Source organism: Osmia bicornis, chromosome 8 (genome assembly GCF_907164935.1).
Source record: "Osmia bicornis bicornis chromosome 8, iOsmBic2.1, whole genome shotgun sequence".
NCBI lineage: Eukaryota > Metazoa > Arthropoda > Insecta > Hymenoptera > Megachilidae > Osmia > Osmia bicornis.
The window spans coordinates 6,405,020-6,429,870 of NC_060223.1; the positions used below are offsets into that span (position 1 = coordinate 6,405,020).

Sequence of the window (24,851 nt, forward strand, 5' to 3'; positions counted from 1 at the left end):
AATGAAAATATATGTCGATAATACAATATCCTACAACAAAATGGGGAATAATATCTCTCCGAATTCCGCATCGGTAAAACAGCTCATGTTTGATCAAAAATTAGGGGTTACTATTCGTAGTTATTGCTTGTACATACACGATCCCCTGGATGCTTGTTTCGCTCTATCCGACCCAAAGAATGACGCTCTGGTCTCTATTTGGACATACGATTCGCAAAAATGTTTATATTACAAATAAATTATCGCAGGTGAGTCCGATCCGCCATTTTCTTGACCGTGGACAGACACCAATTTCAATATTTTATAACTTTTTGACGATTTGGGTAAAATAAGGACCAGAGTACCATTTTTTAGGACCTCCTGAATACGTCTCTCAAATTTCTTTGCAATCTGTTCAGCAGAAAAGAATAAAGATATGATCTCGTTTCTAGGGATTATTTTAGAGACTGTCGGTAAAGTTTTCAACGCTAGCATCACCTTAAATACACAATGGTGTACTGTTTTTTATTATGGTTTTTGTACATATTTCAGTTGTCTAAGATCAGATTTTTTTCTAATAAAGTATAACACAACACCTTTTAATCTAATGTAACTTTGCTTATGTTTGATTTAATGTGAACATTCTATAATTTTAGAGTGTTTGATTTTTATAATGTTCACATTGTTGGGTGAAGTAAACTTGTGGACATTTGATGACAATATTAATATAAAGAGTACAGATTTTGGGGCATTTCGGTGAGACAAATTGAATTATATGTATCACAAATTATATTTACAATGTAATATGTTAATAAAATTAAGTTATACCTAATAATTGTACATAAAACATTACAATAACTTAAGTAATAGATGACTTTCTTTTCGATACAACCAAATGGTAAATTTCATATTATTATAGTTACCATGATAAACGTATCGATAGCTTTTATGAAGAAGGGAAAAGATCCTATTGTCAAAAACGTGGTATGATATATGTACCAACAAATAAAAAAGGAAACAAGTTAAAAGATTCTATTAAATATTTAGAGGTAAAAGTCTGATAAGCTAACTCACAAGAATCATAAAACATTGATAATATTTATTATAAACTAATATTATAGGAACAATTGAAAGACAATTCAATTATATATTGTCAATGGTATGATGACTGTGTGTTACAATTAATGTTGACTAATGCCTTAATAATACAAATACAAGTTAACATTGCTACTGGTGATATATACAAAATAACTTTTGACAAATATCTGATAGGAAAACTTTTAGAGCACATATCAGATGGTAATTATTTTATCATGTATGATTTATTTTTATATGCTAAACAGGTTTTAATATATAATTCTTTGTATTTTTAGTGATAATCACTAAAAATTATATATTTTGCACCTATAATGATAACCAAGTCACTCATATACATTTCACAAGATCAAAACGACATGTTTTTGACAAAATTAACAAACTTGAACCAAAATTATCTACAATTGATTTGTTTGGACCTAATGGTCGGAGGTTGGACAAAAAAATACAAACCAATAAATGCGGTGATTTGGTAAACATATTGATCTTAAAATACAAAAATTCTTATAGTAAGTTTCTCATACTATGTAGTTTATGTGACATTACAGATACTAATTTGGTGGAAATCCACTATTAACGAAGTTTATCCTTGGAGTCCAGCTGTAAAAGAACATGACCGTGCAAATATACATCTTTACCGTCTAATAGGGTATATAAACTTTCTTTTCAATTTTTTAAACTAATACTATGATTTTGTAAATCCTGATTTCGTTATTTTCAGAGCAAAATTAGAATTAATTTGTTATATACGTAGTGAATTTGATCCATTGTGCATAATGTTTGATACTAGTAATGATAATATTATTCATTCTGTAGAACAAAAAGTATCAAGGAAGGTAATAGTTGTGTGTAATTTATTATTTGATTCAATCCTGTAACATTACTTTTACAATTGAATACTTCTTCACATCATAAGTATGATATAGGGGGAGGTGACTGTAGAATGGCGTACATATGAAATTTCCCAGCAAGATAAACTTCAAAGGATAGCAATGGTCTCTGTGCCTTTACCCACACATACAAGTTGTGTAAAATTTTCACCTACTCAGGAACTGTTGTTATTATGTTGCATAGATGGTTCTGTTATAATTTATGATCAAACTAGAGCTACTACTACCAATGTAAAGGCAGCTTTTGTAAGTTTTATAAAATATGTATATATATTCCTAGTTGTACATATGAGACTAAAACAAGTCCAATTACTTTTTTAAATGTATAAAATATTAATAATTCTTAAGATACCAACATTAGCATCATGGCACAGTGATGGAGTAATATTTGTTGTTGGAAATGACAAAGGTCAATTTCAACATTTCGATATTTCTTTGTCTTGTATTAAAATCCAGACATTAAGCGAAGAAGCAACACAAACTGCCATTCTTGACTTATCATCATATTTTAGGTATTATTTTGTGTTAATTTATTCATTAACCCCTTGTAATCACAGTGGTCAAGCATAATCTAGAATACATTTACAAAGGGTTAATATGTTAATAATAAGTTAATTGAGATATACATATTATCAATATTCACTTATAATACAGAATTCAGCCAGCATTACTACGTATGGAATGGAATAAAAAAAATGATTTGAATAGTTACGTCGATTTACATAATCGAGGAAATTCTCTATTATTATTAATTTTTCAACGGTATATTATAATTTTTATTTTATGAAGTAAATAAAATATAAGAAGATAATCACATTAATATAAAATTATTAATAGAGGTCCTATAGGTGTCATAAAAATGTTGGAAGGAAATTCGTTTACCGGTGATGTACTGGTCAAGAGATATTTGTCTTTATCTCAAGTTGAACAAGCAACTTCTTTATTATTGGCTATGAATTGGGATACTCATCCGCGCGCATGCATGCATGCACTAAATCAAATTTTGAATTACCTATTTAAGTTACCTTTGACGACGGAACATGAAAGTAAGATTCAGTATTATATTCCAATTGATTGTTGTACTTTTAGTAAAAATAATTTAATTTTCTCTAGATCTTATACAGAATGCATTGGGTAGTTTTCACGTGCCAATTAAACCAATAAGTCAAGTTATTGAAGAAGAATATGGAGATGAAATAAGAGATTTAACAAGACGATTTTTCCATCATTTATTAAGGTATTACATACCATACTGTTTAGAAATAATCATATCACGTATAAAGTTTATGTTTAATATTATAGGTATCACATGTTTGAAAAAGCCTTTAGACTTGCTATAGATTTAAATGATCATGACCTTTTTATGGATATACATTTTTATGCATTAGTTGTAAATGATACAGCAATGGCCACCGCAGCTAAAGAAAATGCTGAACGTATACTAAGTAGATCAAACAGTTGCAGTAGTTCACGTAAGAACGCATATCGAAATCTACAATTCAGTTTGTTTTGCATAAAATGTTATAAGGAAAAATTTCCAGATTCCACATGCTCTAGAGCATCATGTTCATTGTGCTCTGATTCATCAAGTGATAAAGGGGAGTCTTGTAGCGATGAAAGTGAAAATTCCTCTAAGGAGAATCAGACTGATACAAAACACTCTAAACATCATAATTATAAGAAAGAATCCATCAGTCAAATTCCACCTTTACCAGTTCTCCATCCTCATTCCCCTAATAAAAATTTATTGCCTACATCATTCACTGATGCTTCGCCTGGCGAAAAAAATAATTGTACCATGGAATCAACATCTTTCAGTATACCCAATAATACTCTTACCACAACTTCCTTTAACCATTCACAACATTTTTCACTTTCAAATACATTTTTTACAACAACATCATTCAATAAATCGCTATATAAAACTCATACACAACAAACACCAACAACCACAATACTCTCTAACAGTAGTTCACAGTGTTTTAATAACATCTCTGATGACCTAATGACAACTTCGTTTGGAAGTCTATCTTTACACGAACGGAAAACATCATCTAATCGACTTACTGAAAATTCCATAGACACTAAACAATTAAATAATGTTCTTCTTGATGAAATGCAATATCCTCTTGATAATGCATGTACCGATACAATGACACAAAATTTAGTAGGGGAAAACAGTTTTATGTCAACTCCTTTCAACAATCCAACATATGAACCAGTTACACCAAATGTTTCTTCCGATTTATTAAGGTCCTCATTAGATAATATAGATAATAATATTATGTCTACATCTTTTGGTGCAGACATTTCAAATCAATATAACAATTCATTTAGTAATTTAATAAACAGCAAATCTGATTCAACTGTTTCTTTGTCTCCTTTAAAAAGTACAAAAACATCTGTTACAGTGAATGACTTTACATCAAAAACACATGCTGATTCCATTGCAACAAACAAATTAACATCTAATTTTCAAAATAATCACAGTAATCTTGTATCAACTTCATTTAATTTTCAAAATAATCAAGTACAAGATTCTTGTAATAGTAGTGCAATAAGTTTTAACAATGAAGAAAATCATGGCATTATCAAATTACAACAACCTTTTGTGGAAAAGAAACAGGTGGACTTTAATATCCCACCACTACCATCTTCTCTAACAAATTCATTTACAAATTACTTTCAAAATCTTCCAAGAAAAAATCTTCCTCTATCTAGAAGTACATCTGGATTAGCAGATATTGATGAATCTGTTCAAAAGTTTACATCTACTAGGTCAAGAAATGTCGCATCACATTTGTTACAAAAACAAAATTCCACATCTAATATTTTACAGGATCAACACAAATACAGTAATGTTAAACCTTCCAGATACAGACTTAATTATGATTTTGATTATATTGCATTTCATGGAAGTTGTGATAATATTGATGTACATTCCTCGACTAATAACATAGAACTAGGTAGTTCACAATTCTCTTCTATGTACAGTGTACAAAACAGGTTTGATAAACATTCAAAATTAGTGTCATCACCAAATAGTACAAACAGTAGTATTAATAAACATTTTAAAGTATCTTCTAATGTACCACCGCTTCCCATTATATCTACTTCTACTCCTATACCCTGTTCCCCTTTTTCTACCACCACAGATACAACACCCGCAACAAATGAAAAACCAAAGGTTAAATTTTCAGATACAGTAACGCATATATTGGTACCTGGCACGGTAAGTATAATTGTGTACAAAGTGTATTAAAGTGCACAATTAGTAGGAAATAATATATCAACTTATTAATTACTTCTTGCAGGGTCAATCACATAAGCAAAAAACGTTCTACAATCACTCAAGTGCATTTAACTGATCCAAAACGCGAATTATCAGAAAGTCTTCCATTGTGTTTTGAAGATTATCTTAAGGATTTTCAATCAAGTAAGTAATAACATTTAATGGGTCAACAGATCTTTTTTTAATATAAAATATTATTTATTATAGAAGATGACACAAATGACAAAGTAAAAGAATCTTTAAGATCAGAAGAAGGGTCTAAAATAAAAGTTGTACATTTTGGACTTTTATAAATAAAGGTTTTAGATTTTAATAGAGAAAGTATATAAAATTGTATTTACATATATTTAAATTTTTTATAATGACATGTATACACCTATGCCGTATGTAATTTTGATACAATAAAATTTTTATTAATTACATTATCTATTATTATTAATTGCAGTATCTGTTATTGCTTATTAAAAATCTGTTCACTTTTACATAAATAACTACTTGGACATTCTTATATTTTTTATGTAACAAAAATTATTTGTAAATTGAATTGTTAAATAAATTATTTATTACTGTATCTGTTCTAACTATTAAATTCTTTCTATTCTATATACACTTAAATTTTATTTTCCTCTATTTACAAGTATCTCATTTAATTCAGATTTCAAATCAAGTAATTCTTTATCTGGTATGAAACGTTTATTGTTTAATAAAGGATCATATTTATCAATGCACATAGAAACTCCTTCAGGTAAAGTTGCTTCTAATAGTCTAATAAAAATAGGACATTTTGTGGCTGTAATATCTGAAACTTGTATATCCCTTTCATAAATTTTTACATTATACTCACTATCAACTACTGTACCTCCTTTTTTAAATCTTTTTATCTTAAATTCTCTATGAGGATAGGGAAACCTATAAAAATATAAATATACATGGTATTACAGCACACAATATTACATTTAAGACAGAAAATTAAGCATTACGTGTTTTCAACAGTGATGTCCAAAGCATCTGCAAGTTTTTGAACAAAACTTTGATATTTCTCAATTAAAGGATACGTGTATCCTCTAAGCTGTATGTTTAAAGTAGGATAAATTGGTATCTCGTACACTTTCTGTAATAATATTTAAACTAAGTAAATATTATACTATACAGTATATTATTTAACAATGATTAATATAATAACCTTTAAATACGGAGGTTCATATATACCATAAAATCTCACTGTTTTGTTAAGTAATGGGTAACGATAACACGTTACAGCCTAGACACACAGTTTAGACATATTATTTTATCTTAACATTGTAAATAAATATAAATTTTTTTGTTTAAAACAAAGAACAACATAACCGTATTGTTAAAAAGAAGTACGTATTTACCCGCCTAAAGACATTCAGTACCATTTTGTATTAAATAAATTTGATATTGGAAATCAGCATTCAATTTTCCAATAAGAAGAATTATAATTATTATTGTTTATAGACATACAATTACAATCTACATGAACTACAATTCACAGTACGCTAGCCTTATTGCTGGAAGAAGGCGATATAACGAGAGGAGACCCCCACTACTTGCTATTATACCAGAGAAATACAACGCATTATGTCCAGTTCATAAAAGATATTTTGGTATACAAAAAGCAGCAAGCAATTAAATAAATGTTCATATAACAAATAGTGTTCGTTTAATTAATAATAAAAGTTCTCGGCCGAGGCCCAAAAGAAAGATACAATCATAAATGTTATTCTCCTTCGATGACTTTATTTAATAAACAAAGAAAATAAATAAAGTAAATTAAATAAACTCGGTAAAGAAATTAGAGGACGATTATTACACTGGTTGTGCCCTTTTCATATGGACCTGATTTCACCCAGGGGTGTCAGGGACCCCGATGCAACGGTGGCGCTCTGTACGTACAGACCTGGTATCATCTTGGGGTGTCAAGGACCCCGGTCACTCGCCTTGCGCATCGACAAAATATCCTCTTGGGGTGTCAGGAACCCCGTGACTCTCCTCGCGCATCGACAAAATATCCTCTTGGGGTATCAGGGACCCCGTTGACTCTCTCTGTGCGTCGACAAAATATCGTCTTGGGGTGTCAGGGACCCCGGTGACTCTCTGCGCGCCGACAAAAAGAATTATGATAAATATTGATAAATAGAATTAAAATTCAATTGCTTGTAATTAGAATAACATAAATATATAAGAAGCATATAAGAACTAATTATACAAACTTATTAAGAAACAATAATGTTTATTCTTAATAAAATTTATTTTTCATGAATTACATATATTATAATGTAATTTTTTCTACACAATAATTAAAATATAAAAAAATCTTTCAGTCTGAAAGATGATTTACTGTTACTTAGAAATATTAAACATGGAAAACATTTGTACGTTTAACACCTTTACATAATTCTCTACTATATGTATATTTCTTATTTGATGTGTAAATAAGAAGAATAAATAGCATGTACGAATTTGAAAAGAAAAAATGTATTGTTAATTTTAGAAGATTATGCAGTCATGTAATTGTTGCATGCACTGCAATATTGAAATAGAATAATTTCGTATTTATAAGTACTTGTTTTTGTACTTTACTAAAGTATAATTTGAAAAGCAATCTGTTGTAATACCAATAATACATTGCAGTTTTTGATCCTAACAAATATGTAAGCTAGGTATTACTTGAAGATAACAAACCAAAAAAGAAAACTATAATAATACACTTTATTGTTACATATCTGATTTAAATATACACATTGTATCAATTAAAAATGCATCACTATTATTGATGTGAACAATATGTGATATTGAACTTTTTCTGAGATTATTACCATCAAACATTTCATTATTAATCTTAATTTTTTAACAGAAATATATTTTCATATCTTTGGTTATTTATTTACTGAATATTCCCATAAACTAAACTTTCTGCATATAATAATCTCTTAAGAAATTTAAGTTCCATATCATAATTCAAGTACCTTATTCAAATTTTCCATAGTCTAAAAAACAATTACAAATGTATATTTAAATCAAACAAAAGGTATTGTTAAACATAAATTTATAAACTAACGATAAGTGCATTTGCTCCAAATACATTATAATGTTTAATACTCTATATCTAAACTGATTTTGTATAATTATATTTTATATAAAATATAAGTTACACTTATTAATACTTTCGTTTTAAATATTATTATGATATTAAAACTTTATATGATCACAATAACACTTAAAAAAAAAGTATGAATAATTTCTGGATTTTATGGAATAGATATGCGTTATTCAATGTCTGAAATATTGTGAAAAATATAATACAATAAGATTATGTAAAATCATAACTAACTTATAAAAAATCACATTATTTAATGTCAGAATATATTTATTTTCTTCTACATATACTTCAAAGTATTGTTTAAAGTTTTTGAAAATAGATTATACATAATTGTTCAGACCTATACAATATAAATTTTAAATTCTAGTTCACTAGAATTTGCATATTTTCATTATGTTTTAAATTTCCTTTTGAATATATAGGTAAATATAGCAATATATTATTTTTGTTTTTGTATAAATAAGTGAATTTATTTTATAGCTCACATTTCAATTTGTTTGTACAATTTGCTAATTGCAAAATATAAATTAATATAGTATTTAAAGAGAGAAATGTTTCAGTATTTAAGACACAACCTTCTTTCTAGATATTATATATAATTAATTTCCATAAGGTTGTAAAAGTTACAGAAATAGTCTTTAAGGATTTATATAATCTTTTTTTTAAATTTAATCAGCCTATACACTTCTGAAGACTATTCTGTAGTCTTACAGGAATATAATATGCCCTTGAAAGGAACTATTTGTGATATTGCAATTAAAAATTTCAAGTGGCCTTAGTCATTTTCTGCATTATATTACACAATAAACAGTGTATAATGAATGCAAATTACTGATGCATTGTAAATTTTATTACAATAAAAAAAAATATAATAAATGTATAATAAGAAATCTTTTTTATAATTAACATGATTATAATAAAACAAAAAATAAAAAAAAATATACATTTTATATAAGAAACAGATATTGTATTGATGAAATATAAATTTTAAAGCACTGTATATAAAAAAAAAAATCTGTATAAGAAATGCATAAAAATATTAGCTTTACTTTCCTTGTAAGGGCATGTTTTCATGATTAGTAACTTATTGCACATAAAAATTAATTATATTAAAGGCTGTGCATATAGAAGTTTAGTTTATAAATTTCAGTTCTTATCCATAACTAAATATATTCAAATCCTTATCTGCAACTTAACATTTGTAAATTATTATATATATATATGTTATATACGTTGCACATAATGTAAGGTTCCAGAATACTATGTTGTGTTTATGTGTGTATGTGCGCGCGCGTGCACGTATATATGCACATATATATACACATATTTTTATTTGTAATATTATATATGTATGTATATATGTACACGTATAGGTGAATGTATATGTATTACACATAAACCTATTATCTGTGTATATAAATTTATCGAATGCTAGTAAAAAGGTTCAGCACAGACTTATTCTCTTTTTGACTACGTGCTTTGCTGAACACATTCCAAAATCGTAATGTTTCGTCCCCTGCACCAGTTACAATAGCTTCACCATCTGGTGACATTGCCAAATATAAAACTCTATAAGAATGTCCTGTTAATTTTGCAACTTGCGTTAAACTTGGATATTTCCAAACCAAAATTTGATTTTGGGAATAGCCATGTGTACTGACTAGTTCTGAGCTGTGCTTACTCCAAGCCAAATTACAAACTTGGGAACCAGTATCCACACACTGCATTGGTTGACCAGTTAACGTGTTCCAAAATCTGATACATCTATCCGCTGTACCACCGCCAGAAGCTAATAGACCATGATGATGTGGAGACCATGCAATAGCTTTAACAGCTGCCAGATGCTCTGTATATGTTTGTATAGGTGAAAGAGAATGTAAGTTCCACACATAAAGACGATTGTCATTTCCACCAGAGGCTAAATACTGATTGTCCGGAGACCATTTTAATCCACAAACTTCTTGCCTGTGTGCTCCTAAACGTCTTTCACTGACGACACAAGGAGTTCTAACATCTCTTTGCAATATTAACCTATCTCTGCTACCGGATGATAAAACTTCACCATTCCAAGCTAGTGCTCCAACTCTTGCACTATGTCCTTGTAGTTTGCTGACTTGTTTACTCACAGCTACATCCCATACTTGAATGTAGCCTAAATGAGTACCAACTGCAACTAAGTTTCCTCTTTCGTTCCAAGCAACCGATGTTACACTATTACCATCACTGGACAAATCACAGAGTCTAGTCACTTGGCTGGTACATGCGGACCACAAGTAGACACAACTACCTAAACCAACGCTAAGAACATTCTGCGAAGACCAGTCAACAAGATTTAAATAGAAATCATCTTGTAATTCTGGAGCATCCAGTACTTTGAATGGTATTCTTGATATTTTTCTTGTCGCTTTTCTTGGTGACCTCAAGAGTTTTTGACTTTTAGAACTTAATGGTGATAATGAATAAGGTGAACTCTGATCAAGTAACGTGTGATCTTTTGTGGGTGTAACATATTTGAAGAGATTTTTGGTAACTAATGGTGATAATATTCTTCGCTCTTCGCACTGTCCTTTTACGTCCTCTATGCTGGCTCCGAGTAATTCATTTTTTAGAAGACAAGAGTAAGCAATTCCATCACGATTACTCTCTCCATTTTCCCGTGTCTTTTTCGTGACTATACCATTCCGACTATTTTCTGATATCATTGAAAATGTTGTCTGCCAATTATTGCCTGATCGTGTCGGTATAAATCGATCAAAACTATTATTCATCATTTTAGTTGACGAAAAATATGCCGATGAATGGAGTCCAGGACCTGCTAGACTATCTATATGGCTCTCACTGTTTGACTTCAACAGCCGTTTCTCATATTCGTGATGAAACATTTTTTTTTTTTAATGGTACCCTTTTACATTCAGTCACATAATTATTTGCTATACAGTTTGTTTGTTCTTTAAATTACGTTGATTACACGTCCACTGTCATTTTCCTTGTGGTAAACCGAATTGATCGAATTAAGTAAACCACCTCTATTCAGTCGCCATTCAACGTCAACTTGGAAAATTTTTCGATATGGAAATAGAGAGCATAAATGTGATTCTCCTCCAATCGAAATGCTCTAAGTTCGAAGGGTTGCTTTCGAAAACAGATGGTCAAACCTCTATACAAATGAGTGTAGTTGAGTGAACACCCATCTAGCAACATGCTCATAAAGCTATAGAGAACTAATATTTTATAACGTCGAGGCTGAACTCCGCGTTGGTAAAACAGCCCATGTTTCTAAGCACCGAGGCCGCTTCACATACACAAACTGCAAATGACGCACGGTCGGGTGTAGGTGTGGCGGCTGGCGTCGAGGTCGATAATGAAGAAAATGTTTACGCAGCCTTAATTAATCATTTTCGCTAATCCTTTATTTTAATCCTAAACGGAGGCTTGTTACATACATCATACTCAGCAGTGGCGGCTCGTAGCTAAAATTAGTGGGGGTGCTAAATAAGTAAATAATTGATGGGGGCAGACTAGTACCAATTGCCAATACGCTGTTCTCTTTATTATCATTAATTAATTTTCAAATTGATCGATCATATATATTTTATTTGGAGAAATATGATACAAAGTTAGGCGTAAAATCTACCAATAGTTCTAATTCTATTTTTAATCATTTACGTCATAGTATACATTATTTTTAGTTAAACATTAATATGTTAAACGAAATCATTCGATAAAAATTACGGCTTTAATGTTTTGAAATAATACAGTCAAAGTTGTAAAGAAGAAGTCTTAATTTTACTCGTCCGTGCTATACGAATCGTCCACGATTTTAAACTGCTTTTTGAGTATGTCAGATTTGAACTATTTTTATGTCGTTTAATTAATCATTTCGACTCCTTAAAGGTGTTAATGATTTATGTGGAGAAGGAAGTGGTGTTGCAGCAACAGTTTTGGTAACATTTAGCATGTTTTCTTTTCCTCTAATATGCGAGCGCTTATCTTCCGCTTTTAATTTGTCTATAGTTTTCTGTTGATGTTCTATTATTCTCGTTTTGTGGCTTATTTCCTAAAAATACATTGATACGCTTATTTTCTTAATAAAAACAAAATTAATGCTGAAATAATACTGAAAACAATTGAATATTGAACAACTGAATATAGATTACAAATCTCGGAAAGTCAGACATACCTGCTCCAGTTGAGTGATTTTATCTTTTAAATGAGATAAATGCTTAATTCTTTGCCTATGATTACAATGGCCTACTAGTTCAGCATACTTCTCATTAATTTCTTCATAATTTTTCGCAAGACGTTCATTATCCTCGGCAAGATTTTTGTTTTCTCTAAGTAGTTATAAAAAAATGTATTATTCCGTTTCTTTATAAAGTTATGAGACATATTTGTAACTTATATTGGTAACTTACACTTCAAGAGTTTCTCGTAGAGACCTTTCTTTTTCTAGTTCTTTCATAACTGTGTTGTCGGCTGTTTCCCACTTGTGTCGTTCTTCTTGAAATAATTCAACTTTATCCTGAATAGGAATAATGTTTTAGTAATCTGTTATAAATATATTATAAAATGTCATATATTTAAATTATTAATTACCTTCAAATGCTTATTTCTTTCTTCAAGATTTTTAATTTTGTCATAAAGATCTTGGATTTTAGATTTCGCCTACAAATAATATAAGAAAGTATATATATTCCTCGCCTTCCTGTGTGATAAGGAGATATATGAAATTAACAATTTTAAAAGTATACCTCGTTTAATTCGGCTTCATATTTCTCTGCTTGTTCCTCCAATAATTTATCATGTTTCTGAACAATTTCTTCGCGTTCTTTTAACTGTTCGCTAAGCTTAGTATTCAACAATTCTACTCGAGAAATCTCTATCTGTTGAGAGTCATTTGTTTCTTCCAATTTAAGCAGCATATTTCGCGCATCATTCAGATGACTAGCCATTTCATGAAGTTGTTTTTTTATCTTATGTTAAAATTAAAAAAAAAAAATGGTTAGTTTTATTCCAACAGAAATATAATATTTTAAAAGCAAACTCACCTCGGCATTTTCAGTAGTTTTTGCTGTACATTCAGCCTTCAGTTTTCCGACTTCTTTCGTTGCTATTTGTTTTAAATCTTCAATTTTAGCTTCGAACAAAGATTTTGCTGATTCTATTTCGTTCATGCTTTCAACTTCGATTTGATCGACCAACCCCTTCCTGACGTTCAACTGTTCCATCAGGGTATGCATCTGTTCGTGTACCATTTGCGAGTTATTACGCATAATGGTTAATAAATCGCGATGCTCGTTTATACAGTCTTCACCGCATTTCAATTCGTGCTGCAACCTTTCCACTTCGGCATTACTTTGGGCTAAACGTGTAGTTAAGGCGGCAACTGATGCTTGATTTTCAGCCATTACAATTTCAAACCTGGACGAAAGTTTATTATAAGTATGTTAGGCGAAATTTTTATATTTTATAAAAAAGGATTAGACACCTCTTTCTTCTGGACACCATTTCTGCTGCCTCTGTTCGAATTTGATCCTTCAAGGCCCTTAGTTCTTCCTTTTTCTCTGCTAATTCAGTTTCTGCCCTATCCAGTTCCATTTGTAGACTTTGACTGAAGCTCTCCTAAATTTTGTAAAATAATTGTTTTAAAATAAAATTAACAAGTCAATGTTTAGCGTGGTTGACCGAGGACTTACTTGTGTTTCTGCAGATGCCCTCAACTGTTCAACAGTCATGGAAAGTGTAGTTATTTCAGCGTCCTTCGCTGACACAATCATTTTCTTATTTTCAACAGTAGCTTCCATTTTCTCAATCTCTTTATAATGTTTATAATTAAGATCCTGCACTTCTTTTGCAGAATCTTCGACAAGCTTTTCATATTCTGCATGCAATTCATCTAACTCGCATTCCAGTGCAGATAACTGTGTTTGAAGTTGAAGAACGACACTCTGTCTTTTCTGTAATTTTAATTCCAGTTGGTCGCGTTCTTCACTTAGATCATGTATACGCGAATTCAGCTCAGATTTCTCTTGAGCCAACAAACTCATCTCATTTTTATGATCTTCAGTTAAATTTTCCATTTTAACGGTCAATTCAGCAATCTGATTTTCAAGAGTTTTAATCTATGGAAAGTAAAACGATTGATAAGTATATCGAATAATGCGGTAGCGAAATAGTTAATTAATTATATCAATATTCATTTACTCTTTCTTCGCCAGTGTATTTCTTATTGGCCAATTCGATCTCTAACACCGATATCCTTTTCGAGAACTCGGCGATACGATTTTTCAGATCAACTTCCATTTCTTTTCGCGCTTGAATTTCCCGCCCCTTTTCTTCTGTAGCTTCTAGCAATTTCCGGTGAAGATTTTCCACTTCGCCTTGATATTTCTCATCGTGGCCGTTTAATACTTCTTGCTGTAATTCTGCCTGTAAATACAAATTGTAAATTAAATAACGATAAATATAACGACGCAAACGTCTAGAAAAATCTTTTACAACCATAGCTTCCATATCCTTTTTATGCTGTTCCGTTATCTGCGATTGCTTTTTAAATAGTTCCTCAAGCTGCAATTGCAATTTTTGTACTTCTTCTTTCATATCTTCGATGTGTTTCTCTTGTTCCTTTATGGTTCTGTCTTTGTTGGAACATTCTACCTGAAGATCCGCGAGGTGTTGCTGTGACTCGTACTTCAATTTTTGATCCTGGACCGGAATAAGTGATCGAGGTTTTGTTCTTGATGCACTTCTCGGGGCGTCATTGCGGATTTTTTTCCGTGGTAGTTGGGGCTAAGGAAAAACATATCTTGGATATTAAAGTATTTCATATATTCGCGGTGTTGAGATTATGAACGCCCCATCAACGAAGGGTTAATTATATTTTTTGATCACTTACGGTCCTGAAAGTAGCCTTTATATGAGGCGTACTTTTAGCGCAAACTGACAAACTGCATTCAGCACTAGCAACGCTTTTATCATCATGAAATCTTTCCGATTTCTCGATCAAAACTATACCTTTTACTTTCGAGTCAAATTTTGGGTCGTATGCGCCCGGTGCAGGTACATCATCTGTTAAAAAATTTCTCTTTTTAAATAAAAATCAACATTTAAATTTGCATATATTTTAGGTTTGAAATTTAAAACATTTTATGAATATGATGTTTCTGCTTAAAAAATATAAGGGAATAAATTAATAACTCATATATGTACATTATAATTTGTTCATGTAATTATTATTTTTTACATTTAATATATTAAAAAACAGGAATTACAGGGTTTGTAAGATTGATAGAAAGATTTAAGGGTTAGTTTTCGAAAAAATCGAGTTTGAAGATCCTATTCGTACGTTCGCCAGAGTCCATAACTGCGAAAAGACCAGTTTTCGTTCTTTCGCCCTGCGCATCTTTTCGTGCGCATCTTCGCCCTGATTGGCGGTACGCCCACACGAAGTGGAAAGCGATTAGCGGAAAGCTCGCTGCGTTTCCCCACCATCTTTCAACCTGTGCGTCGCAGTTATGGACTCTGCTGAACTTCGCTATATGCTGTTACGGCTAAGTTACGGTTCGTCGAGTAACGTGTAATGCGTATTCTGTTCATAAACAATGTTTACGCATATTTGAAAGTTACAGAGTTCAGGAAAAAGTACACAAAAGACTTTCAACGAATAGATCATTGTTTACAAAAAAAGAAAAAAATAATAATATATACTGATCGAATTGAGTAACCTCTTCCTTTTCGAAGTTGGTTAAAAAACGATACGCGTTATACGTTGCTCAACGAACCGTAACTTAGCCGTAACAGCATACATACGAATAGGATTTTCAAATTCGATTTTCTCGAAAATTAAGCCTTAAATGAAAAAATTGTATTCCATATTTTGTTCTTATTTTTTCATAAGGAACCACCTCGTGCCCGCTTGTACATGTATTCGGTCGCACCCTGTATATACATGTGGATACAAGCAGGCAGAAATAGAGCCAGCTGTTTCTAAATGCAAGGGACACGATTCTTTGGATGTCATAAAAATATGTACCCCAGGTGTCTACCCTTCGAATGCAATGACCGTACCTTTATTTCACAGTTCCGTAACGGCATCGATCGCTACCGTCTTTTATTCTCTCTCCCCCACCCCTGCCCATACTGATCGCAACATTTAAAAATTAAATGGTCCTGTGAAATATTTTTGGTACATTGTACCTACATACACATTTTGTAATTATTCAATGTTTAGTTTCATCTTAACGCAGCTTAATTAAAGTTTATATAATAACGATAATTACTGAACGAAAAATACATCATATGTATTAAATATGTAGCTATTCGTTTGGATTGAACGAATTGTATAATAAACTAATTTAAATTTGAATCGAAAATAAATTTGTAACATTATTTCTATGTATTTTCTGGAACATCACATGTCACACTCCCGCTAAAATGTCCTGAACTAAAATTACACAGTTAAACACAATAATGCTCGCAGGATTGTAATAAAATAAGAGAAAGAATGCTATTATTTTAACCTATTATTAATGATTATGAAATATATATGCACTAAAAGAAAATGATAAAAATTATACGTGTTTACTTACTTTCTAGTTCGTTAAACCTTTGGATTCTAGCTTTGGAAAATGACATTGTTTAAATATTTTTAAACAATGTTCTGAAGGTCTTAATGTCCTTAAAATGTTCTTAAAACAAATATAATAATTAATATTTTCACAGATTAAACAAAAACTGTTTCTAATGGACGTTAAACTACGTTGTATCCAAGCGGAGGTCACACTACATCTGTCCAAAACTTTTCTTCGGTTAGAATACTGCATTCGTTTCTGGATTTAAAATGACGGTTAGAAAATTATCAGCCCAATGACGAATCAACGAACGAGAATTGCGCAACCAACCAATGCGGTGATAGCTAAACTATAGCTCTAACACCAGTAACGTAACAAGGGCTACAACTCAATGGCGCTAATGAATTTCAATGATTATTTGTGATTGATGAAACTTCCGTAATAATATATTCTTAGAAGTAATAATGCATTACAATGTATAATTACGAGGAGAATAATAAATTAATTAAAATGTTTAATAAAATGTTATAAAACTTGAAAATATTACACTGAAATCTCATGCACCCAATTCCTCAAAGAGTAAACAGCTTGATATGCACCTGAAAATTACCATCAATATGAAACAAATGATGTTTGATGTTAAAAATTTGTCATTTGTTTTATTAAGAGAATTATTCTAATATTACAAATGATAAACTTTTTCAAAATATATCTTCAATATTTCTAAAAAATTGTCGAATCTAAATATTCTTCTATCAAATGCAACGTGTAGCAGATAAACCAATGGGCTTTCGTTTACCGTATGGTTGTAACATATTCCCGATAGAAAAGTAATTGTAATACTATTACTTTGCAACAACAATCAACATGGATTGTAAAAGTTACATTATATGTTTGGCGTTTATTTTAAGTTTGAATTATGTTTGCTGTCAGTATAGAGCAAAAAATGTAAGCACCTATTTATCTTTCCTTGTAGCTATCATGAATACTGAAATACAATATTAAATTACATTATATATATTTTAGATTCAAGGTTCATCCTTGTCTGATCGGGTGCAACAATTAACAGAACTAGCTCTTACAAGGTCTGTAATTAAATTCAACAGCGCAAAGTTTAAGGAATATGTTAAGACCACGCCAAGAAATTATTCTGTCATTGTAATGTTTACTGCAATGGCACCGCAGAGACACTGCCAAATCTGCAGGTATAATGTAATGTATCTATAATACTTATTATATTAAGTTATAATCACTATATATTTCTGTTCCATTAGGCATGCAAATGATGAATTTGTGATAGCAGCAAATTCATTCCGGTATTTGCAATCTCATTCAAAGAAATTATTCTTTGCATCTGTGGATTTTGATGAAGGATCAGATGTATTTCAAATGGTATATAAAACATATGTTTAACTACTTATCTGTGTAATATGTATAATTAAAAATAAGACTTGTTATATAGATGAAATTAAACAGTGCACCAGTATACATGCACTTCCCACCAAAAGGAAAACCAAAGCCTGCTGATACTATGGATATCCAAAGAGTAGGATTTGGAGCAGAAGCTGTTGCAAAGTGGATATCTGAACGTACTGATATTCAGGTATCTCCTCATACACATGCTTTATACCCAAAATACAAAAATGTTAACAATATATTTCACTGCAGATTAGAGTATTTAGACCTCCAAACTATTCTGGCACAATAGCAATAATAATGTTGCTGGTATTTATTGGAGGATTCTTGTATCTCAGACGCAATAACTTGGATTTTATTTACAACAAAACTATGTGGGGATTTGGAGCATTGGTAATTACTATTTTGATAGTCATTAGAAGCTTAGTAGCAGTTCTGATTATTCCTTTAAATTATTCATTTTAAAATGATTTTATTCATAGTTCTTCACGCTTACAATGATTTCCGGACAAATGTGGAATCATATCAGAGGACCGCCGTTCATACATAAATCTCCCAGTGGAGGTGTAGCTTACATTCATGCATCTTCCCAAGGTCAATTTATTTTGGAAACTTATATTGTCCTGATTTTGAGTATCCTTTTGACTGGTATGAAGCTGTTTGCTATCAACAGTACTAATATTTTCCTTAATAAGATGTAATTAGATGGAGCGGTAGTATTAGGTATGATTTTAATGACTGAATCCGCATCGCGTAAAGGTGATGTGAAAAAGCGGCGGATATTTGCCGCTATAGGTGCAGGTTTAGTTGCTATTTTTTTCAGTCTTCTATTATCAATATTTAGGAACAAAGCCCAAGGTTATCCATACAGCTTACTATTTAAATGAATACTGAAAGTGATTACTTCCTGTATTATAGAAGCATTTTTCCAGCTAATCAAATGTATATTATTGAAATAAAAATGTGTTCCTTATTTTAAAAACGCATGCAATCCCTCATCATAATACCATATATTGTTTTGTATTTTTGTAATTAAAAAATTTAAGAATTTTTAAGTAAAATGGCGGGAAAATACGTGGCGTCATCTATTATCTGGTGCTCAAAATGAGCTTTTTTATTTCGCCGATAGGGAGCGCAAAAAATATATCGATCTATAGTTCCCCTTATCAACACCAGATAGCGCCACAGTATAAAAGCGCCTTCTTTTGAAGAGGGAATCCCCTTGAACGTTTGGGAGAGACTAAACTGTTAAAAGGCCCTTCACATAGTCAATGTTTTGAGAATGCTAAGTTTGAGAACTCAGGGAGAGCAGAATGGTGCCCAATGAAAGGCTACATCCTCTTTTATTTTAGAAAAATATAAAATGAAATTGAATTTAAGATAGTAAACTCCAAATCCTGTGTCGAGCATGTAAAGATTCAGCTTCATTCTCTAAGGAAGGATAAATAACTGGAAACCCAAATTCTTTTGATAAAACCTATTAAAATTGTTAAGTAGGGATGCACAAGTTTAGATTTGATTATGCTTAGCCATGTCCCTCTAATTATTGCGTGTATACCGATATTATATATTCTCTCCGTGACTGCTCTTGACACAAGTAATCACTGTAGTAGATGATGCACTTTGAACCTACAGTAAGGTCAATAGGCACATGAATTTTAAACCATCGTCACCAACTTCTCTGCTCTAATTAGACTCTATCTTACATCTAGATGCTGTTGATACCAGTGTCATTCTTTATTATTAGACCTTCGGTTCTACACACATTAAAGTATGCCTTGTTGAAAGATTTATTCTCTCAAAGAAGGATTAAAATGAATTAGTCGTAAAAATTAATATAAAAATAAATAATAATTTTCTGGAAGAACAGTACTATTGTTTCAGTTTTACACCTCACTGTATATAGGTGTCCTTAAATTTTGAAAACACCTGTAACATAATTTCATATTCATACAGTATTGTATCGTGAAAGATGACCAAGATACCCTCACCGTCTAATGCAATTAACTGTTCATAAATTTCTATGCGGGCACGGCATACAAGCGTTAAATGCATCGCGATCGAGAGAATCGTTCTTACAAAAACCGATCTGACTGCATCGGTATAGCGAGCCCGCCTGGTGACCCTACTTTCACAGTTGACCCCATTCCATGGTCGCGTACGAAATACGTTCGTATAGCTTGCTGGAAGGGCCCTGTTTGTTCTCCTTGGTCCACGGACCAAGTACCCTTGTGTCGGTGAAGAAGAGAAAGAGAAAGAGAAATGGAGGTAGTCGAAGAGAAGCTGCACAGATCGTTGCAGAAAAATGACCGGTTATTGCTGGAGACTCTGGCCGATAAAGGGATTCCCTTAAGGGTCGAGATCTCCGCGTCTGCTAGCATTTGCGAGTCGAAAGGGTTTGAGCGTGAGAGCTTTTCACCAGCTACGGTAATTACCACCAGCGGTCAGCTTCGACGGGAAAGCTAGCAGCAACCCTCTTTCGATGTATCAAGATCCTGTATCCTCGGGAAGGGATTAACGAGCACGTTCGATCTACACACACCATCCCCCACGATCGAAATCAGTCTCTCGATTGGAGGATTAAGACAGACTTACCTGGATATTCTTATTAACACGATGACCGTCACCGTAGAGATGGAAATGTGTATTAAGACACAATTATCGAGGATAGAATTATAATAAGAGAAGATAGTTTTATTAATTTTAATGTAAAAACATCATCACTCTAAGTGTACCCTTCTAGCCTCGTTCAATATTGAAATAAAATTAGTTTAACGACTGGTTACACAAACTTCCCTCCGAGTCTTATCACCTCGTCCAGCAATGGTAGGGGTTCCTTAAAGTTAATCCTTTGGACGCCTCCGCTATCGTGCAATCAAGTGTACGCGAACTTTCGACTAATCCTATATGCTTTAAACGCCTCTGTGTAATCCAGAGCGTGTGACGCCTGTAATTAAATATTTGTAAACAAAGGAAAGGGATTCCAGGGCGAGCTGCCGAGTTCGTTGGTTAATTAGAGAGACAATGAACTCAATCGTGTTGCCCGATCTTCTCACAAAGGTGTCCGACGTGGAAGACCTTCGGGAGGCCATCCATTTGACATATGCCAAGTTGTTCGGGATATGAAACTTTCGACACCTGTGCAAACTATTGTATCATTCCTGTTTCTGCTTGATCCGAAGACAAGCAAGATTTATAAACAGACGAGCTTTACCTTTGGGTGATAGAAGTGTGTAGAGTATAAAAAGCGAGGGTATCGAACATTTTATTAGATAGTGCTTTCAATTTCTAACAAATCTTAACAAATTAATATGAGTTTCCCATGGAAATTCAAGTGTCACCCACATAAGGGTGATAAATATCCCAGCTACTCCAATGGATCTAAGAGACCCAAGGGAGGCATTCACAAACAGATCCATTCCAAGGTTTTAGAATAATTGGTAAAACTATGAATAACATTTAATTAGAACGTTAAGTCAATAGCCATTCAGTGAGATAACAGAGAAGTTATCTTTACCTTTTCCAATATTATTTCATGCAATTATGAACATATTAAATATCTCACTTTGACTATTATATATCTTGAAAGCTTGCTCTATTTTGAGCTGCATATTAATATACATATTTAATACAATAAAATGATCAAATGTTCGACCACGTACAAACAGTAGTTGAGAAGTGGTTTGGGTCCTTGTCCTGGTCGGAGAAATGGGGTCGATTGAAGTTGGTCGTTATTTCGGTATAATGACTTTTATTTTAAGAGATAACTGGTTCGAGCTAGCAGCATAGTAGACGGAAGTCTACTTTCGTTCTATTTCGATGAAAGTAGGGAAACTTGGAAAATTCAACGTTGGAGGGAGAAAATCTTTAGATCGTAGGGAAAAGGGACCTTGAGATAGTAGCAAACGAGGAGAATAGGGGTTGAACGTCAGACTATGCTGTTTCATGTATAATAACAGATAATAGAAATATTCTTTTGGAAGAAGACGATTAGAAAGAAGGCACTAGTCTCGTGATCTCGGTCGTCATTCTATCGATTACGCTTTCCTCGGGTAGGTTGTTGGCGACATTTCGCTCGTAAAGAGGAGAACGCGAGATTTGTTTAGCCAGATTTAGAGCGTCCCGCGTAATTTAACCCTCTTACTCTTTATAGGGCGGAAGATTTGTTATTTCGTGGACGGTTTGCTAACTGCAAGCTGAAGGACGACGAAAGAGCATAAGCAATAACGACGGCATGGATATCGCGTAGCCGATTTGGGCAGCGTAGTACGTTTAAGGAAGACTTTTATGCTCCCTAGAACAATATCGAGAGATTTACTCGTACCGGGAATTGCATCCTGCACCACGATCGATACCATACGCACTTGTGCGTCCATGTACATGCATATACCTTTTGTTGACCGTTCTTTTGTGTCGAAGGCTTGAAAGAAATTTTCCCGACAACTCGAGACAGATCGATCGATCAAAGGATGTTGGAAAGACGTTGAAGTTTATGCTTCTTTCGGCGAGTAAAATTTTAACCGATCGTTTTACGAGCCTCGAGCAATACTGGATAAAATATGTGCTTGAAATAAAAATTATTGGCTTGCCGCATTCTGACAAGATTTAACAACATAAAAATGTTTATTTCATTCCAATTTCAAGCTTAAAGTTTGATGAAAATTATTATATAAACGTTTGATCAATATTCTTCCGCCCCTCAGATGGCGGACCATGGAGAGAGCTCCAGTTCTAATTTAACTCTGTACTTCATATCATTTTCATTTTCGAAATTTTACTCTGTTTCTTTAGAAATTATACATAAATTTGAAGCCTAAAATCTGCTAAAAATGATCTGTTTGATTCGAAGAGTTTATAGTTTACAGGATGAGCATTTCTTTTGAGGCTCTCTGTATAATGGTTTCGCGAGCAGCATGGAGAATCGTTGGTTTCGTGACTACGGCTCTCGTTTCGTGACTCATTCGTGACTTGGATTGGGATCTGACCTCGTCACTGCACGAGCTAACCATTACGTTAAAGTTCGAACAGTAGCTGAAAATGGGCGAAGAAAGTAAAGAGAGCCGCATTCGTTGATTTCAAGTAGGACGAAATATAAGGTAGGAAATTTGAATGATTATACGTATAAGGGTAATCAAGAGAATTACGGTCAAACTATGAATTTATTCGTACGATAAGTTAATTATTATAAATTGTTATTAACGTGCCGCGAGTGTCGACGATGTCAAGGTTTCGCGGGACCTCGAAACATTGTTTATTTCAAACGATATTCAAAGTGAATCGAACGTGAAGCGATTGCTAGAGCACCGGTAGAGGTAGGACAGAGTGAAATAGGCGGAATGAGTTCATCTCCACTAATGCAACCATCCAAGTTAACTCGTACATCCTTCTTAACGTGCATAACCTCGTGATTATGCGAGTCTGTCGACCGACTAACACGCGAATAATCGCTCGAAGCGATGTACGATTGTCGAAACGTGTATATACGAACGTCATCGCTTAAAACAACTAGAAAATTTTGAAAGTAACCATACGATCTTCAATCGGAGACGAGATGAGCTCTGATCGCGAGAGAAAAGTGTTACGCCAGTAATAAATATTATAGGAAACTGGCTTTCTCTTAAATAGATAATTACAGTTTCATTAAAATAAAATATTTATTGTTCGATGTTAAAACATGATTTATTTTGTTTAAATAAATCATTCGATATTCTCCTTTGTAAACGTTTCATCGAAACACCGATTTTTCTGACACGTAGGAAGAAAATCAAATAAAAGCATGCACGTAGAATAAAATGAAAATTAAGCAAAGATTCGAACAGTTATGAAGACTATTACGTATCCTATGCGATATCGCGATTTGCATTCTTATGAGATACCGTTTCAAACGGAAAACGATCAAATCAAAGCCCGACACGTGCATCAAATCGACTTTCCGACTCGACCGCGATGGAATTAAATAACGTTTGAATTATATCTGATTCAATACCGAAAACGAATTACCGTAAAAATGTATTGAAAGAGAATCGCACGGTCTGTTTATCAATTCAACCGTTATTTCGTTATGTCTGTTATGACATCGATTGTTACACAACCGTGTTTATTAATAAATATCATTACTATTTATGTATGCAAATTGAGTTTGGAATTTATACAGATTGTGGAAAAATTTGTGTTTCTTCATTGAAAGAAACACTTTTTGATCTCGAATGGGAAATCTATTTCCATCTAATTATCATAAATTAAGACATGATTTCATGGCACCCTTATGTCTCCTAAATGACGAAGATTGCAGTAAATTTGAAAAGCAATTAGCTTATTCGAAATGTATTTTTGAAAAATACCAGGAGAATTCATTTTTACACCTAATGTCACGAATTTTGTCGCACCCTGTACATTTTGATCACGGTAATACGAATGGTCCCTCTCTGTTTCGCGCCACGTGCAAACGCTGACAGACCAATGTGTTCAGAGGGGAAAACACACGC

At 32.4% G+C, this 24,851-nt stretch overlaps 5 protein-coding genes across 6 annotated transcripts; 2 read left to right on the forward strand and 3 right to left on the reverse strand.

The window, feature by feature from the left end:
• The first annotated feature begins 257 nt into the window (after window positions 1-257).
• Window positions 258-5,678, forward strand: LOC114877204 (WD repeat-containing and planar cell polarity effector protein fritz). The gene is given in 17 exon segments (XM_029189473.2): window positions 258-452; window positions 636-735; window positions 899-1,028; window positions 1,101-1,278; window positions 1,353-1,546; window positions 1,623-1,723; window positions 1,796-1,910; window positions 2,001-2,210; window positions 2,313-2,476; window positions 2,619-2,726; window positions 2,802-3,010; window positions 3,078-3,201; window positions 3,267-3,436; window positions 3,506-5,196; window positions 5,279-5,296; window positions 5,298-5,400; window positions 5,464-5,678. Coding segments are annotated over 17 exon segments (3,738 nt in total). The 5' UTR covers window positions 258-415; the 3' UTR covers window positions 5,550-5,678.
• Window positions 5,583-7,053, reverse strand: LOC114877205. Of its 2 annotated transcripts, XM_029189476.2 has the most exons (5): window positions 6,633-7,053; window positions 6,440-6,517; window positions 6,237-6,367; window positions 6,101-6,165; window positions 5,929-6,021 (listed from the first exon to the last, which is right to left on the reverse strand). In XM_029189476.2, the coding sequence occupies exons 1-5, from the start codon at window positions 6,654-6,656 to the stop codon at window positions 6,014-6,016; spliced, it is 306 nt and encodes a 101-aa protein (XP_029045309.2). In that variant the 5' UTR covers window positions 6,657-7,053; the 3' UTR covers window positions 5,929-6,013. The 2 variants fall into 2 exon arrangements, with proteins under 2 accessions (XP_029045308.2, XP_029045309.2); XM_029189475.2 differs by having other exon boundaries at window positions 5,583-6,165; window positions 6,633-7,052.
• Window positions 7,054-9,323: 2,270 nt separating this feature from the next.
• LOC114877197 (fizzy-related protein homolog) lies at window positions 9,324-11,573 on the reverse strand. Its single transcript, XM_029189457.2, has one exon. It carries the CDS (start codon window positions 11,260-11,262, stop codon window positions 9,802-9,804), a length of 1,461 nt encoding a protein of 486 aa, XP_029045290.1. The 5' UTR covers window positions 11,263-11,573; the 3' UTR covers window positions 9,324-9,801.
• A 380-nt stretch (window positions 11,574-11,953) lies between these two features.
• On the reverse strand, window positions 11,954-17,189 carry LOC114877206 (paramyosin-like). Its single transcript, XM_029189477.2, has 12 exons — window positions 16,969-17,189; window positions 15,276-15,448; window positions 14,882-15,169; window positions 14,585-14,809; window positions 14,077-14,502; window positions 13,869-14,002; window positions 13,429-13,801; window positions 13,132-13,353; window positions 12,977-13,045; window positions 12,796-12,902; window positions 12,561-12,714; window positions 11,954-12,437 (listed from the first exon to the last, which is right to left on the reverse strand). Exons 1-12 carry the CDS (start codon window positions 17,012-17,014, stop codon window positions 12,252-12,254), a joined length of 2,403 nt encoding a protein of 800 aa, XP_029045310.1. The 5' UTR covers window positions 17,015-17,189; the 3' UTR covers window positions 11,954-12,251.
• Window positions 17,190-17,618: 429 nt separating this feature from the next.
• On the forward strand, window positions 17,619-19,301 carry LOC114877198 (tumor suppressor candidate 3-like). Its single transcript, XM_029189458.2, has 7 exons — window positions 17,619-17,898; window positions 17,977-18,155; window positions 18,225-18,342; window positions 18,413-18,553; window positions 18,619-18,759; window positions 18,849-18,999; window positions 19,072-19,301. Exons 1-7 carry the CDS (start codon window positions 17,818-17,820, stop codon window positions 19,251-19,253), a joined length of 993 nt encoding a protein of 330 aa, XP_029045291.1. The 5' UTR covers window positions 17,619-17,817; the 3' UTR covers window positions 19,254-19,301.
• Window positions 19,302-24,851: the final 5,550 nt, after the last annotated feature.